General features: G+C 26.0%; 1 protein-coding gene across 1 annotated transcript; it reads left to right on the plus strand.

Moving 5' to 3' along the window:
• Positions 1–5,590: 5,590 nt before the first annotated feature.
• On the plus strand, positions 5,591–9,577 carry LOC145833183 (microprocessor complex subunit DGCR8-like). The gene is made up of 2 exons (XM_082940385.1): positions 5,591–5,710; positions 7,534–9,577. Exons 1-2 carry the CDS (start codon positions 5,602–5,604, stop codon positions 9,324–9,326), a joined length of 1,902 nt encoding a protein of 633 aa, XP_082796511.1. The 5' UTR covers positions 5,591–5,601; the 3' UTR covers positions 9,327–9,577.
• The last annotated feature ends 4,713 nt before the right edge of the window (positions 9,578–14,290 follow it).

Below are 14,290 nucleotides of genomic sequence, written 5' to 3' on the forward strand. Positions count from 1 at the left end.
TGATAGAGTCTTAGTTTTTTTTTTTACTCTATCCTTAACATATGGCCCAGTGGTCTTTTTTTTTTTAAGAGTGTATGGCAAAAAAAGAAAATTCTATTCCTTCAAACGATACTTTGCTTCGTTTTAGACTACAAAACTGGTTTAAATGTGTTTACCTTTAAAAATCTGATAATTTAAAGAATTAACAAAAAATTTTAACCCCTACTATCTGCCATTAACTGGAAATATAACTTCATAACATCATCATCAAGCCATCTGAAATCTTGCAGTCTTTTGATACTTTGGTCTGTTGCTATTACTGAAATAGTTTATTTTGACACTATTACTATTATTAATAGTTTCTTTATCAAGGTTGTAAAAAGTTTTTAAAATAGTTTTAGTCATTGTGCAAACAGTGATAGAATGTTTTATTTTGGATTGGATATAACTTAGTAGGTTCAGAATTCACCTTAGAAGTCGGATAGTATAAAGATTTTTTTATACTCTGATCTAAGCATTTGATCCAGTTTTCAATGGGAAATTCCCTAAGCTAATATTTTTTTTGTTTAAGTTGTTAGAGGGATTTCTTGCTCAAGTGCTATGATTTTATTTGATACTTGGATGGGTCAGATATTTAAAAAAATAATTATAAATAAGAAAGAAATATATTTTTGTCATTTTAATTAGTTAAATATGTATATTAAAAGAAAAAAAGAAAATATAATTCTAAAAGTGTTTTATTTTTGCAGTAAAACCAGGAAAAAAACCATGTAAACTTTGTATTCTTTTCAAAACTTGATTTGGGCATATCTCATTAAAAAAATACTTAGTTGAAAAAAAAAATGTTGGCATAAAAATTATTTGAATAAGTTTATTAATAAAAAGTATTATTTTTAAAGAAAAAATTGGCAAAGTAAAAAATTGCAAAAAAATGTTAAATTTATAAAGGGACCCCACTCACTACAAAAGTCAAACCCCCATTTGATGGTAATTGTTGTTAATAGCAAAGCAGAAGAATGTTTTTTAGAATAAATAAAAAAATTCTAAGTCAAAATCAACAAATTTAAAAATAATAGGTTTTTAAGCTTGGTTATAATATAAATTACAAAAAATCCTATATGAGCCAAATTAACTCTTGTAATTTAGAAAGTATGACCGTAACTGTATGAGTATGAATAGTTACAACAACATCATTATATTTTCAAAGCTTGCATTAAGATAAGGGTTTTAAACTTTCCAAAAGTTGTAAGTACTCAAATCAGGGTTGCCACATTCTCAGGGAAACTCAGGAAATTTTCAAATTATAAAAAATATCAGGGAAACTCAAGGAATTTTGATTATTTTTTTAAACTCAAGGAAATTTATGGTCAACTATTTCTTGATATGAGATCCATAGGGCAGTTTTGATAAAATAGAAAAAAATCTTATTGAAAATTTTTTCTAGATCTAGAATGAGATTTAGTTAATCCAACTTCAACATTTTGTTCAAAATAAAAGTTTTATTTATTTTTAAGTGCTTATTTAGAAATCTTTTAGCCTTGCGTCTAGTTCTTCAATATTCTTAGAATTAACATTGTTTTTTTTTAAGGTTTAAATTTATATTTATCATGACTAAAGTTAAACAAAAACAAACATTAGAGGTATAAAAGTTGTGCTTAACTATGCATTGAAAAGTTCTAATAAACTTTATATTTTTAGTCACTTATTATGTAGTTTAATAAAACTACTTGTTTTCAGTAAAAAAATAATAAAAAGTCAAAATAAAATTAAAATATTTCACTATAAAGTTAACTAACATGTTTACACAAAATTGTGCACAAATTCTGTTTTTTAATCTCAATTTATTTTACCTTTTAACATTAAATTTTTGAAAACATTATTATTATTAGTAAGCATCTAACACAGAAGCATACACATACAACCTTACTTTTATTATTAAAGAAGAAAATTGAGCATGAGGTATTAGTAATTTGTGCAAAAAAAAATTTAAGGATTTGAAAAAAACTCAGGAAAGTTTAAGGTTACTCAGGGAAGATTTTTTGACTCAATATTACAATAATGGGAACCCTGTATATTATCAAGTGTTTTACTGTTTCATACAAATAACTACTATAATAATTAAATTGTGGTTTCTGTATACTATATATTAGAAAAAAAAAAAATGTGAACGCTCACAACTATGGTCAATAGATTAGTGTGGAGAAAGATCTTTTGGTTATCGAGCCTCATACTATTTGTTTTATAACATATTTTGAGCAGTTTTAATTTAAACAATAAAAAAGAATTTTAAAATAAGGTCAGTGAAAAATTGATATTATTATTAATTAGTAGTTTTTTTTAATATTATTTTTTAAATTACCAAAAAAATAAAATTTAAAGAAAAAAATAGATGTGCACCATTTTTAATACCCATTTCTGCCAATATTGACTATAGAAACCATAGTCTACCATGGGCACCACACCGTCTCCTTCCTTAGATTTCAATTTTTACAAATATGTAAGTTCACATTATTCTTGTTGCTACTTTGCAAGAACAACAACGTAAAATGCAATATAAAGCTCTATAATGACATAAAAAGGGAGAAGTGGTAAAAATACTGTGAAAATGAAAACATATATCTCATCTTTAAATATATACATATCATATAATAATAACAAATTATAAACAATTAAATTTATATTTTGAATAGTTACATAGCATATATAATACATTATATATATATATAAATAGCACTTAATAAGAACTAAGAATAAGAAAACAGCTTATGGAAATATAATAATTGTATTTTTGAGTAAAGAAAAATCAATACTTATAAGTTTTTGACTGTAAACTATGTCTTGCAGTTAAATTATTCAGAAATAGATAGAAACAAAAATATTTATTTTTAATGAAAAGCTTTAAGTTACTTAAAAAATATATACCAACTAAAAAGACACTTTGACTGTTTAGCTTTATTCCTAGACTATGTGTTTATCACACTACTGGGCACAAAAAAAAATAAGTACTACTGTTAACTTAATTGTTAGTTTCTGCCTATATTGTTCTTTTGTAATTATGTTGAACACTGGGTCCAGCCTTGTAATGTTGAACTCAGAGTTTTTAAAGCTGTCATTAGCACTCCTACAACATCAGGTTTTCAAATGAAATAAAAATTAGTAGCTAATTATATAAGGTTGCCAAACACTCAGGGAATTTTCAAATTATATAAAACCTCATGGAAACTCTGGTAATTTGATTTTTTTTCAACTCACAGAAAATCAGGGAAGTTTTAAGATTTTTTTAAAAATCTCAGGGAATTTTTTTCTAGATCTAGAATGAGATATAGTTAATCCAGATTCAATATTTTGTTCAAAAAAATTAATTTTATTTATATTTAAGTGATTATTTAGAAATTTTTTAGCCTTGTGGCTAATTCTTCAGTATTCTTAAAATTAACATTGTTTTTTTTTTAGTTTTAAATTTATATTTATCATGACTAAAGTTAAACAATAACAGTTTACTATGCATTTAAAGGTTTTAATAAACTTTATATTTTTAGTTACTTATGTAGTTTAATAAAACTATGTTCTACTGTAAGTCCTATATTTTAAATAAAGTTATTTGTTTACAACTACTTGTTTTCAGTAAAAACAATCAAAAATATAGATTAGTGTTGTCTTACTTTTACATTAGAGGTTAAATTATTTATTTTTAATTAAATACAAAAGTAGCTATAATTTTAGTTTGAATATTTAAGTTTATTTTACAGTTTTTTTTTTGTAGATTTAGTTTAAAACCTCTAAATTATGAATAAAAAACAATTGAAAATTTTTTTTTTTTAAGTTGGCTGCACCATAAAGATTTTAAGGATTGGTTACTAGAGGATGTTGATAAAGAAAAATTTAAAGGTTTGGTGGTAATACAGCAATTGCATTATAAATCATAAGTATCAGAGCATTGAAGTCTCACAGTGTATCAAAAAAACTTAAGTTGAAAGAAAGACTCTTTAAGTGCAAAAATAATGCAATCACTTCATACTATGGTGGGGCTAATAGTTCAACAAGTTTACCTTTTGACATAGAATTTTTGAAAACAGTTTTTTACATAAGTTTAGTAAGCATCTAATATTTAAGCATACACAAGCAATTGTTGATGTAAATTTTGATTTTTTTAAGTCAGACTGAGTCAGGATAATTTTGTTTTTTTATTAAAAATTCAAGATAGTTTCAAGATTTTAAAAAATACCAGATCAGTTTTTACAGAATTTGCATGAGCTTTGTTGCAATGTTTTGATATTTTATATCAAATTTGTTTTAAGACTTAATTTTTGTTATTTCTAAAAAGAAAAATATAATTTTCAAAGATTTTACACAACTTGAGATGACTCAATACATTTTTTTGACTCAAAGATTGGCAACCCTGCTAAATGGTTTCTTTGTACACTAGGTTTTTGACTAACTATTATGAGGGCTTGTTTTTGTCATTCAATAAACATAAAGTATCAGAAAAAACCTAAAATTTTGTCATTTTTTCAAGGTAAAAAATTGAAGTTTAGCTTAGATAAGAAATAACCAATATACACAATGAGTAATTTATATTTTATTCTATTATATGTTAAAAAAAACATTACAAATAGCATTATAGTATCTTTTTAGTTATTTTGTGCAATTAAAATTGATTTAAACTTTTTTAACTAAAAAGGGAGAAGAAAACTTTTACATTAACAATCCTAGAAGAAATTTACAAAAAACAAATGTCCACCATAATAGTTTATATTTTACTATTAAATTTAAAAAATCTTCAAAAAGTTATCTAACAAGTCCTTAAAATAATAATACTAAGTTAATGTTGCAGTTAATAATTTTATTATACTTGACTAAGTGGGATTTTTTTCTCACCAAAACCTTGTAGTAAATAAAATATTCAATTTTCACTAATATTAATGTTTAAATAAGCTCTTTAGACTTTAGTAAATTGAACAATATTTTTATTTAAGACAAATATCTATATAACAACAACTTAAAAAAATTTCCATAGAACAGAAGATGGTGGCCTTTTTTAAGTAGTAAGCCAATTTTATAAGAAAAGTTGCTTGCAGGCAGCACTTTATAGAAAAAGTTTTTAAGTTGTCTAAAACATTTACAGTAAAAAAACCATTCAAGCAAAGAATGTGATCAATAACAAAAAACTGGTAATTTATAGTAATTAAATCAAGATCCTAGTTGTAAGATTACACCACAATTTTTTTTTCTTTATAAATAATTATATTTTTAGCTAAAAAGTACATAGTGGAGAGCAGTTCCATTTTAATAGAATAAGACACATTTGAAACAATAATTTATTGTTTCTTTTTAAAAACTGTCAATAACATTTTTTTTGATATTTTTTTCAATGGGTAGGAAAACTAGTACTTTAAAAATCCTGTACAAAATCAGAAAACTTTGTATTTAGCTTTGCTGCTAGTCTCGAAATTTTTTTAAGACTTTTTCTTGAGTACTAACATTAAGATAATGCAATCAGTTTAATTAGAGTTAGTGATACAAAGTTGGTACAACTAAATATATGTTAAAAATAATAGTTTGGTTTGTTATATTTAAACAAGATATAATTCAAAAAAATTTAAACAGGTTAATAAGATAAACATGGAAAACAATACAAACAACTTATCTAATGAGTATACTTCATCGCCACTTGAAGTAAAAGCTACTGACTTTTATGAAGACCAGAAATGTTTAAGTCCATCTGAATATGGTTAGATTTTTTTATTGTGTGTATATCTACCAAAAAAGGGTAGTAACTAAAAAAAAAATTTTTAATTTAAAAAAACTCAGGGTGACTCAAGCTAGTTTTTTTTTTGTAATATGTTTAGGATAGCTTTAAGATTTCAGAAAATCTCAGACCAGTTTTTTTCTAGATTTTGAATGAGACTTAGCTTCATTGTTTTAAAACCATTTTTGTGGAAGTGAATGATTTTTATTGATTTTGAAAAGTAAATTAAAAAAAACTGTTAGAGGTCACTCAGGTTTTTTTTGTGTCAAACAGTGGCAAACTTATTCAATGAGCAAAAAAGATTGGTTGCTTTGATTATGCATCATAATGATAATATTATAATTCAGGCTTCACAATATTTTCTCTGAAATATCTATTATTATATGCTCTCTTAAATATTCTTGGTAGTTACTTCTATTAAATCATAAAGTAAAAATTATTACAAACAGAACAATTTTTACTAAAAAATTTAAAATACTGAGTATTTAAGGTTTGTTTTACATTTTGAAACTAACTATGAAAAATTCATCTAAATATTTAGTCAGTTGTGGTTCCTACTTTTTTTTAAATTTCAAATAAAGTTATTATGATAAAAAAAAGCTTGTTACAACTGTAAATATAGAAAAGTATTAAAAGCAATGTACTAGTTGTATTTTGCAATATTTACAGGGTAGCCACTAAACCTAGAATTTGACAATTGAAGCTAAAAATACTTTGAATTTAAGAGATTTTAAAAAATAAATCTTGAATTTTAAACAGTTTTCACACGTTAAGTAGTAAAATTTTGATGTGACACAAAAAATCTGTCAGATTGATTAAAAAAATAATTAAAAATCACATTTAAAAAACTTAACAGTATCACTTTAATGTCCTTATACTACTTAACACAGTTTTTTACCTTGAACTTAACTTTAAACTAAAAATTAATCCGAAATGTGTACTTTCAATAACCTGGAATAAATTTGGAAAACTTGAAAGAAATTTTTTTAAAGCCAGTGGTCACCCTGTACTTATTGCAGTTTTTATTGTAAAACTTTCAGTAAATTTTTTCCAATACACATATGTTTTTCTGGTATATCAGTTGACCACTGAGTTTTAATATTACAATGTTCAACTCAAACAGAATTTCGTTCAGAATATATTCTGTAACTAAAAAATGAGTATTACTGTAAGATTATAGTTGTTATATGAAAGGTATGTTTATTTTTAATAGCATAGTCTTTGTAAAAATACATGGTCTATTTTTACAATTTTACTATATTTTTAACCTTAATAGGCTGTAGGTCTTCAAATTTTCATTAGTATGTTTTTTAGTACCTTTAGTTTGTTTAAAAGTGGTGTATACTATTCAGTTACAGTAACCTGCCCCCGTGCAAACTTTTTAGCCAAAAAACGCTCTGTTATAATATTACTAATTGTATATCAAATCCAGTATTTAAAACAACAGTACTACAGTTTATTTATTTAATAAAAAGAACAGTGCAAGTCTGCATACTCCATGATAAAAACATAGGAATAAAAATGTTTTTAAAGTCATACAAAAATCATATGAACAAAATAATGATCAGCTTAATTAAAATTTACATACCCTCTACAAAAAATCATTGTTACTAAAGTTTGACATACACTAGGTAAAATAAAGACCAAAATTTCTTAGGAATGCACTGCACCGTTTGGGTACTACTTTTGCGCTGTCTTCAAAAAGTATACCTAAGTGGCAGGTTACTGTATTATTATTGCTAAATTTATTATCCATAAAAAGTTAATCTTATTGATACTGTTATTATATCATATTAAATTTTCAGGTGAGTTGATAATTGATGAAGATGAGTCCAATTCAGCCCATGGAAATAGCTTTGAATATGAGCCTGTTCAAAATATGTCTGAGTCAGAAGTTAACTTTGAACAAAATATGCCTAAAGACTGCAATAATTTTAGTCAGTCAAAAGAAAAAGTTAATGATATAAAAGAAACAAAAACGGTCATTCAAAAACAGCCTATTAATATAGATATGTGGAAAAGTGAGCCCTTACCGGAAAGCTGGAAGCAAGTGTTTCATAGTTCTGGACTAGTTTTGTATGTGAACAAACTCACTAATGTTGTAACTCTATCAAGGCCATATCTTTATGATAAGAAACGGCTGGGACCTTTACGATTTCATAAGCTTCCACTAGCAAGTTTCCCTTGTATGGAAGCTACAAAGACCAAAGAGTTGCTATCTAAAAGCAGATGCACTACCAAAGAATTCCAAGATAAAAAGGACTCTTTAACAACTTATTGTCCATTCAAAAAGCAAAAGCTATCTAATGACTTAGTCCAAGAAAAGGATTCATCAATAAATACTGAAAATGTTCAGTATATTGAAAATGATGATTTGGATGTATACCTTTCCAAAAAGTTCAAGTATGAAGAAGTAAAAGTTTCATTGCCCCATTGGAAAAACATGAGGGTAAAAGAAAGAGAAGAAAGTCAAAGGTTAAGGTTAGGAGATTTAGGTAAAAGATATGGTGATTATGGAATTGGTTTTGTTCCTGATGGGGAAGTCAAAGTTGTTGTAAGACCTCATGATCAAAACAAAAATATCATACTAATAATTGCTAAATTTGGGAAGAATTTAAAACAACCTAAAAAAAATAACACTTGTAAAGTCATACAGTTCAATGTTTCAATAAAAACAGGAGTTTGTATGCTTAATGAGTATTGTCAAACGGTTCTTCAATGCAAGCCTACTTATGAATGCAATAATGAGGCAAATGATAACAAAGGCAATCGCAATGTGTTTCATTGTACTTGTTCTATAGGAGATAAAGACTATGCAATAGCAGTAGCAGAAAAAAAGAGAGACAGCAGGAATTCGGCTGCATTAAAAACATTGGGTATGTTAGTGCCCGGTTTTATGGATCTTTATCAAAACGCTCTAGCCCCAGAATCTAATGACTATCAAAAAGAGCTTCCAATTAATGACGAAAGTATTTGGAAAAGTTGGGATACATTTGGCGAGTACAGCCCTCATAAACTATTGGTTGAGTGTTGCAGTAGAGACAAAGGTATTTCTAACAATCAGTATGAGTTCGAACATAAGGTAACAGAGAAGAATACAATATCGTACGTGATTAAATATGGTAGTTTTTGTGTGGAAGGTGAGGCAAGAAATAAAAAATTTGCTCGTCATCAAGGCGCTCACAAGTTGCTAGTGTTGATGCACCCAGAGATGAAAAAGTGGGGTGAAGTCATGGAAAAGTATGGGACTTCAGTGACGAAAAAGAAAAACGAGTTCCAAGCTTTTAACAAAGAAATTTTCGAACTTAAACAGAAGGAGAGGCAAATGAAGTCAAAAGATAGTCATTGTCAACCCCAAAAAAAAGAGGAAGAAATAATAAATCCGAATAGTGTGTTGGAAAAGTTGAAAGAGGAAATGCACAAAATGAGAAGAAAAAAGGCTGAAAAAGATCAGAAGGAGTTTGAACGTTTACAATCAATTGGAAATAGAAGTGAATATTTCATGTGCAACCGGTGCAAAGCAGTAATCAACGCGGTAGATGATGACAAGTTTAATCCAAATGAAAAAAATATGTTGCTTATTGGAATGAAGTTGTAACTTTTTTGCAAAAGACTAGTTAGACAAAACTTTAAATAGCTGTATATCTCTTATAAAATTACTGTTTGACATATTAGTTTTTACAAACAAAACATGTTTTTTACTGTTTTTTTTTAAGTATTAAATTGGATAAGCTTAATAATTACTTGACTTATTAGTCTTATTTCTGTTTAGTTAATTATTTATTTAGATGAAAATACCTAAATTACTTATATTTGTGTGATTGTTGCAATAAAGAGAAAAAACATTAAAAGGTCAAAATTTATTTATATTTAAAATTATATAAAAAACTAATAATATTAAAATATAGATGGAAAAATAAAACAGAATGTTAAGTTACTTTTAATATAGATGTCGAGTTTTAAAACAAAAGTATTATTAGCTTGGATATAAAAGCGTACATGTTTTATTACTTTTGCTGTATCATAAAGTTTTTAGCAAATCGTACTAAAAACTCTTAACAAATTATCTTTGTTTTGATTTTGAAATTACTTTTTACATTTTATTAATTTAAAAATATATATATTGAAAATAAAATAAAGGTTATTTTGGCATTCAAGTATGTACTAGTTTTAGTTTTATATACTTATTCACAATAATTTACTTTGTGCTAGAGTTTATTTTTATGCATTTCCTTCTGTGCAACATTTTTAATCAAAGGTTTATAACATTAAAAAATACTAAACAAATAAATACAATAAATGGAGTATGGTGAAACAATATAAAATATTTTTCTTAATATGCTTCAAATTATACTAAAATAAAACTATCCAAAAAGTTAACTAATATAACGATTAAGTTTGCACTAAAAATATCGAAGAGGCTTCATGTTTTGTTTTTAATAAAATAAATCGTTACATATGTAAGTAAATGGCATTACTAAAAAAAAAGCATGTTGCCAGTTACAATATACTCAAATTACAAAAAAAATATGTATTTGTTTATTAACATAAAATTTTTAAACTGGTCTCTTTTTTTTTAATAAATTGATTTGTCGGAATTTGAATTGTCATGTAACCAATTAATAGATTAAAGCAATATAGGATTATAGAAAATTTACTGAAAACTAAGATAGAAATTTAAACAAAAAATTAAAACACACTACAAGTTTTAAACTATACACATCTTGTTCTTTACAAATTTTTGGATCATGAGTTCTAATGAAAAACCACTTGAAGAACTTGAGAGGTGGTAAATATCCCATGTTCTCATAACAATTAGTGTTGTTCAGTATGTGTCCATGGTTGGATAATTGTTCACCTTTGGGCTTACGTCGCATTAAAAATTTTTCGTAACATGCTGCTTTGTCTGATATGGAAACGTTGACATGATCAAGCTGTAGAGTCTTTTACGCATTGACAACTAAAATCGTATACTATTACTTAAGTCAAGATTTATAAATAATTCGCAAATCGGTCCAGGACACAAGTCAATTGTTTTTACTAGTGATTTTTTTCCCTGCATCAGTAGACATAAAAATAAATTAACGATGGTTTAAAAATCTACCAGTTTATTGCAACATTTTGTTCAAATTAATTTCGGACAACCGTCCTTCATCAGTGAACTTTAAAACTAGCAGAACTAAACACATTCATACAACAACAAAATAAATAAAAGTTAAATAATATATTATGACGTAGTAGTTCAAAACTGTGTATAAAACTAAAATTTTAAAAGCTAGACGATTTTTACATTGTAATGATATTTTTGTATGTAAAAGTAAAATGAAATGCGTTTAGTTCTACTAGTTTTAAAGTTCACTGATGAAGGACGGTTGTCCGAAATTAATTTGAACAAAATGTTGCAATAAACTGGTAGATTTTTAAACCATCGTTAATTTATTTTTGTATCTATTACTTAAGTAAAAGGTTAAATTAAAATCACATGTAAAGTCTATAAATTTATCAATAAAACTTCAAAACAAGTAAGTCATACATAGGTTCTCTAATAAAAATTTAAAGCTTTGACAAATAAAAACAACTGTGAATTTTTGAAAACGATATAAATAAAGCAAGGAACTATCATATGTTGTTTACAAATTATCTTGTTATAGTTAAGTTTAGAATTATATTACTATGCAAACTATAATGTCTTCAATCGAAAATGGCTTATCTCAAAAATTAGGATGGTATATTATACATAAAATTAAGATGTTGGTTAAATTTAATGTTTATAAAGTAATAAACATACAAACGTTTTATCATGCTTTCACATGAAACAACCGTTTGCTGGTATTGATCAGTGACATCAGCATAGTCTTCTGATATACAATAATACATTGTCCACTAGGCAAGACAGCTACTACGATTGTATTGAATACAGTCAACAAAAATTTCGGCGAAAGTCTACAGAGCCTAAGCCTGGATTTTTGTATGCAGACAAGCTCAAGTTTAAAATAAAGTTTGATCATACAAATTCAATCGTTAGATGATTGTCTAAAATTTAGATGATCGAACTGGTACGATCAAACCTTATGTTAAACTAAGCATGTCTCACGGCATACGAATATGCAGGCTTAGGCTCTGTATAATTTCATCGATGTTTTCGTTGATCAGATATATTTGACATTTTGTTTTCAGCCAACTTACTTTTTCTACAATTTATCTATCTCACTTACAAATATACTTACCTATTTGCAAATAATCTTTAAATGAGTCAATTGAAAAGTCATAATTGAATCAAAAGAAAAAAGGTTTGTAATTTTCTTTTAAAAAATTAAGTATTTTTCAAGAATTTAAACTGACAGAAAACAATACTTTCCAATATTTAGTAAAATTAAATAAATACTTAGAAAGATATTAAAAATTTTAATCTCTTCAAAACAATTCTCAATTTTTTTTAGAAATTCAGAAGTGTTCAAGCATTTGAACTGACAAAAAAAAAAAACTTTTAAGAAATTTAATTAAGTTAAGTAATCAGAAATACTTTTGCTTGATAGATTACAGTGCTCTAATCCTTACATAGATAGGAAAAACTTGTTGCTGACCAGACTTTGCAGTTATACAAATGTTTTCATTATTTTTTTGTTTATGAGTATTTTATTTCTAAGCAAACATTTACACACCTAAAACTGATTATAAATATTTAATGGTCAACCACAAAAAAATCCAAGCAAGATATCGTGAGCACATAGCTTCTTTTCTAATGCTGGTAAATTAAACTAAAACACTAGCAATATATAAACATTTTAAGGAACCTAAATGGAGATAAAGTTAAATGTTCAATTGAATAAAGTACCATTGAATATGTGAAAAATAATGCTAACCATATTAGTATAAGTATATTAGACAACTTGGGTAAGACTTCATTTTGTACTATAAGATAAAAGAAAAGCATTAAATAAAATAAATGAGCTCATCACTCTATGTTCATATTATTTAAGCGATTTTTAATGGGTTAACATTTTACAAACATATTAACTGCTCTAAATAAGTGTTGAATCTGTTTTCAGTATTAAAATGTTATATTTCTATACTCTTTTTTTTTTAAAGTTCTATTTTCTAATTCTGGCTATTCGAGCTAAGTAAAAATCGATAACAAAACTCATATTTTGTACTGTTTGGCCTTATTCCGGAATTGGGAATTCTAGAATAAGGCTAAATAGTACAAAATATTAACAGTTGGAAAAAAAAGTGTTAAAGAAAATTTATTTGCTAATAAGTATGAATATTAAAAGAAAAAAAAATAATTTTAATTTTCTTTTTTTTTTCAAATTCGAGCTAAGTAAAAATTGATAAAAAAAACTCTTTTTTTCTAAGGTGCCCACGCTTAAAGTCAAGCCCCAATCAAATGGATTTTCTTAAATATTTAAGACAAAGGACTGCTCTCTAAAATAAAATAAAAAAGTTTTTTATTTAGCTATTAAGATGAGGAAAATAACTTGATCTAAAGTTTGGACATTTAAAAAAAAATTATTCAAGCTAACTTCACAGTCGTGTTCCCAGGCTATAGTGTTATTAGAGAACTCATTTTAGAAAAGTAAACCAGATATAAAAAGAGGAAAATAAACTATTTTTTAAAAGCGTAATTTTAAATTAAATAGCAAATTAATAAAATACAATAAAAGTAAATCTACTTTAATTAAGTAAACAAATACACACTACAATGTATAATAATTGAATAAACAGTGGCCACCTTGCCTTTTAAATAAGTACTTAGTATAATACAAATATATAAATTTATTCAAGATTACTATAATTTTAAGGAGCAGCAGTTGTTCAACAATTTTTTTTAACTTTTCAGAGAATCTTTTGAAGTGAATATTTGCAAAGCATAAAGTTTTAAATATGTTTTTAAAAATATTATGACTAGTTGCTGCCCCTCTAAGTTAAAGTAACCTAATATACTGTTGCTCTTAACATCTGTTGGCTTTACTTTTGCAAGCTACTGAGCCTTTTGCGCCTTTTCAAAGCCAGATTTGTGCAGCGGGTTATTTTTTTAAGGAAAAAGTTTTACATATTACTAAGTCATAAAAACCTGAACTTAAAATAATCTAAATATAATTATACCATAAAAATATGATTATAGTTATGTATAGATTATGTACAAACACATAAAATTTAATTTCAATTCAACAGCATTGAAAAAGTATACTTTTTATTGTATAAATAAAACAACAAATTAGATACAAATGCCATACTTTAAATTTTGTCCTTCTGATACTCCAGCAAATGAAAGATGTACCCACCTGCAACAGTACTACATTAAGTCCAGAGTTGCTTTAAAATTTAATATAACTAACTAAATCAAAAAACTCTTACAGTTAATAAAAAACTCCGAACCTAAAGGATCACTAGACTTCTGTATACTTATATACTACAATGCTCTTCTATACCTCTTCATCCACTCTGTCTTCTGCTTCACCACATATGAAGCAGTGTGAATATTGGAATTTGGTGTTTTTGACCTGTAAGCAATTATTATTTTTAAATATCTTTTGAAAAACCTAAAAGTACTCCCACAAC

This window comes from Thalia democratica, chromosome 1, assembly GCF_965202585.1.
Source record: "Thalia democratica chromosome 1, ktThaDemo2.hap1.1, whole genome shotgun sequence".
NCBI lineage: Eukaryota > Metazoa > Chordata > Thaliacea > Salpida > Salpidae > Thalia > Thalia democratica.